Source organism: Centruroides sculpturatus, unplaced genomic scaffold, assembly GCF_000671375.1.
Source record: "Centruroides sculpturatus isolate CEXI.00-Female unplaced genomic scaffold, Cexi_2.0 scaffold342, whole genome shotgun sequence".
Classification (NCBI taxonomy): Eukaryota; Metazoa; Arthropoda; class Arachnida; order Scorpiones; family Buthidae; genus Centruroides; species Centruroides sculpturatus.
Window position 1 is genome coordinate 302,936 of NW_019384666.1, and position 4,074 is coordinate 307,009.

At 29.4% G+C, this 4,074-nt stretch overlaps 1 protein-coding gene across 1 annotated transcript; it reads left to right on the forward strand.

Moving 5' to 3' along the window:
• Positions 1-1,248: 1,248 nt before the first annotated feature.
• On the forward strand, positions 1,249-2,814 carry LOC111626658. Its single transcript, XM_023370117.1, has 2 exons — positions 1,249-1,705; positions 2,066-2,814. The coding sequence occupies exons 1-2, from the start codon at positions 1,249-1,251 to the stop codon at positions 2,812-2,814; spliced, it is 1,206 nt and encodes a 401-aa protein (XP_023225885.1).
• Positions 2,815-4,074: the final 1,260 nt, after the last annotated feature.

A 4,074-nucleotide genomic window follows, 5' to 3' on the forward strand; every position in this document is an offset into this window, starting at 1 on the left:
ACAGACTCGTACAGTAAATTAAAAGGTATGGTGGATTTTGAAATTGATAAAATGTTAAACGAGAGAACTAAGAAGAATTTAGTTATATTTAATTTTCCATTTAAAACCTCGGAATATGTAGAAGAATTTAAAAAATTTATAAAAGTTAACTTAGAACTTAATGATATAGAAATCGAAGGACTTATTCAAATAGGAAATAGAAGAAATAATCAAGTAATTAAGGTTATGACCGAATCGGTTAAAGATAGAAATCTAATTCTGAACAAATTTTGGACCACAAGACCGAAAATGACGGACGAAAATAAAAAAATAATAATATCAACGGACTTATGTTATAGATCTAGAATCAGGAGAAAATTATTATTAAAAATGATTAAACTGGAGAAGTCGGATGATAAGATAAAAATTAGAGATGATTATTTTTTAAAAAATAATATAATGTAGCCTATACATATGATTTGAATACCAAAGAAATAATTCAGTTAAATCATTTTTTAGAGATAAGTATAATACAAGATTAACAAAAATAAATCAAAATTTAAGAACAATACAGAAGAAAAGGAAAATGGCTAATAATATGGAGAATAAAAACAAGAAAATGAGTGGAGATAAATTAATAGCAGGGCTGTGGAGTCGCGTAAAAATCTACCGACTCCGACTCCGACTTTTCCTTACCAATCTGACTCCGACTCCGACTCCGAGTCCACAATCCTGCCAGGGCTGTGGAGTCGCGTAAAAATCTACCGACTCCAACTCCGACTTTTCCTTACCATCCGACTCTGACTCCGACTCCAACTCCGGCTAAAACACCAAAACTCCACGACTCCGACTCCGACTCCACAGCCCTGATTAATAGTCAAAGTAAATGATTTGAGTGAGAAAAAAGTAGAAACTCCAAGAAGGGTAAAAAATAAAGTGACGATAAACTTCTGGAATATTCAAGGACTAAGAGGGAAATTATTTAAAACCTCAATAAGAGAATTTCTGGATTCAAATGAAATAATTGGACTTTTAGAAACCTGGATTATAAAATTTAGTGAAATGGAAATAAAATATCTAGAACAAGACAATAATATAATAATTAGTAATGCTCAACGAAAAAATAAATTTGGACGTCCATCAGGTGGAATTCTACTACTAATTAAGAAAAGATTTGGTGAAATATTTTTACAATATACAACGGACCATGTTATTGCTGTAATAATAAAACTAGAGAATAAAATAAAAATGAGATGGTCATACACATATATGGGAGTAATAGGAATATATATACCACCTTCTATTGAGAAGAAACCAATTCTAAATGAAGTACAAAAGGTCTTGGATAGATGGTCTAATCTGACACAAATGTGGATAATAGGTGGTGATTTAAATGCACGTATTGGTGAAGTTACTGATACCATATTTTGTCAGACGTTTGAAAATTTAGTCAATAAGAGAATATCCAAAGATAAAGTGTTAAACACAGGGGGAAGAGCACTCTTAGAATTTATTGATAATAACCAACTAATAATTCTAAATGGTAGAATGAGAGGTGACACCCCTGCAGAAATTACTTTTGTCTCTCCAAGTGGGAAATCTATAGTAGATTACATTATCTGCTCAGAAGAAATGATAAATTGTTGTAACTATTTGAAGGTTCTAGAAAACGACATTGCAGATCATTTTCCTATTCAGTTAGAGTTAACAATATATGAGAAAATAAGTAATAATATATATAATTGTGAACAGAGTCATTCTATTAATCTGGAATTAAGACCATCATATAATAAACAAAAAATCTTGAATAAATTTGATGATATGATTGGAGAGATGTTATCATTGGAAAAAGAAAATGATCCAATAGAAAATTATCGGAGTATTATAACAAAATTAGAGGAATATAGATACAAAAATTGTATACAACAAAATGGTAAAATATTCAAATGTGAATGGTACGATAGTACATGTTATGGCTATAAAATTAAAAAACAAAAGTGTTTACAAATCTTTAGAAGAACAAATACCAGTAAAGCACTAATGAATTATTTAAAATATAAAAAAATGTATAACAATCTAATTAAAGCCAAGAAAAAATTATATTTTTCAAAAATCAGTAAGAAACTATCAGAAGCTAATGATTCGAGAGTTTTCTGGAAAATAATTAATAGTTTTCGTAAAAGAAAGTTAGGATTGGAAAAACAGACTAAAGTAGAATATAACATTTGGCTTAAATACTACAATAAATTCTCTGAGAACTATCAGAAAAATGTTTGTAAAAAATATATAGGAACTAAAACAAGACCAGAAATTCAGCAAGATGAGATAATCAAGATAGAAGAAGTACAGGATTGTATCAAAAATCTTAAAGACAAATCAACTCCAGGATCGGACATAATACCAAATTCAATCATTAAAATGTTGCCAATAGAAATCATAAGATATTTAACTAGACAATTTAATCAATTCTATAGTAATAGTATAATACCGGAAAAATGGAACGAAGTTATTTTTACTATGATATTTAAACAAGGGAACAAACAAGAACCAACCAATTACAGACCAATAGCCCTTCTGTCCTGTCTACGTAAAGTATTTACTGGAGTATTAGCTGACAAATTTAATTACTGGACAGCGGCGAATAATTATAGAAATAATACACAATTTGCATTTGTAGAAGAGGGAGGTACTCAGACAGCCATCTTTGTATTGCTGTCATTAATTCAAATCCAGTTGCTCAAAAAAAGACATAAAGTGTTTGCCCTGTTTTTGGATCTTGAAAAAGCATACGATATGATTAGTATTACCGATCTACAGAGTAAAATGAAGAGATAATGATATTTTATATTCATTACCTTTCTGTCTGATTGGACCAATTAGCATTCTATTAAAACGATTTTGATCGCTACTCTTTTCCGAAAACTTAAAATGTTCCTTCAATTTTCTTGCTTGATCCATTCCGTCTTTTTTCTCGGGATTTTTATTTGTATATTTATGCTTAAAATACCACTCCCTGTACTTTTGGTAATTTTCTATAAATGAAGAAACCTTCGGAACTTCATTTCTTGAATTTTTAAATATTCCCTGCTTAGTTATATCTTGCTTTTGCTCAAATTCATTGTAATCTTCATCCATGTCCCTTCGTAATTCTTTACTTTTCTGTTTATGTTTGTTTGGTCTTACGACCCAGTCCAATTTTTGAAATATCGACCTACTTCGTGGAACAAATATGCCATTGTATTTTTTAAAGTGTGATGACAATAACACATTCTTCAACTGTTCACTGTATGCTGCATTTTTATCAGTTGACAAACTGAAGAGCGACAAGCTTGGTTTACTCGTGGGTTTGGGTTTCATTTTCAGCTGTATCTTATAGTTTTGCCCCACAGGAGCATTCATTAAAATAATTAACGGTAAAATTACCATTGATATATCATGCATATTCATCATATTTATTGATAATTTTGGCTTTAAAATAAACTTTAAGCACTTCTATAATTATTTAGTTTTGAAAATATTGTTAAAAAATCTTACATTGTTCGCATTATTAAAATCGCAATAATAAAATCATTTACGTAAATCCATGTCTATTATTTATAGCTCACTTCTTTTACAATTCATATAAATAGATTTACCATAATCGTAATTTTACCGCCCATTTCTATAGGTCTAATTTCTAGGAATTATTACATGCACAGACGCCGTAATTAATTCAATATAATGTAATTAATTCAAAAATATACATTATATAATTTTAAAATATTAAGAAGTTCGGATATATAAAATAAGAAAAGTATTAATTAAACAGAATTATATGATAATTTATTCTTCGTGCTTTGATTTCAGCGAAATCTTTAATTACATCGTCAAAATCTAATTTTTCTCATATTCTGTGTTCTATTGACAATTTTCGGGAAGGAATCGTGCAGTACAGACAGCACATTTCAACTTTGTAATGGAATCGCATTTGTTATATCATTGCAGATACGGCACAAAATATTTTATTTCATCGCGTAAATCGTTACCATTTACATCCCAGTTATCACCATTCTTCAGTGCTAAATCTAAATCCATATAATAATTCGTAAAGTCATC

Excerpts from the sequence above, each read along its gene's own strand:
- LOC111626658 (XM_023370117.1), top strand. The coding sequence starts at position 1,249 with ATGGGAGTAATAGGAATATATATACCACCTTCTATTGAGAAGAAACCA. Across the intron at positions 1,706-2,065 it reads AACAATATATGAGAAAATAA|CCAAGAAAAAATTATATTTT; the intron begins GTAATAATATAT and ends ATCTAATTAAAG.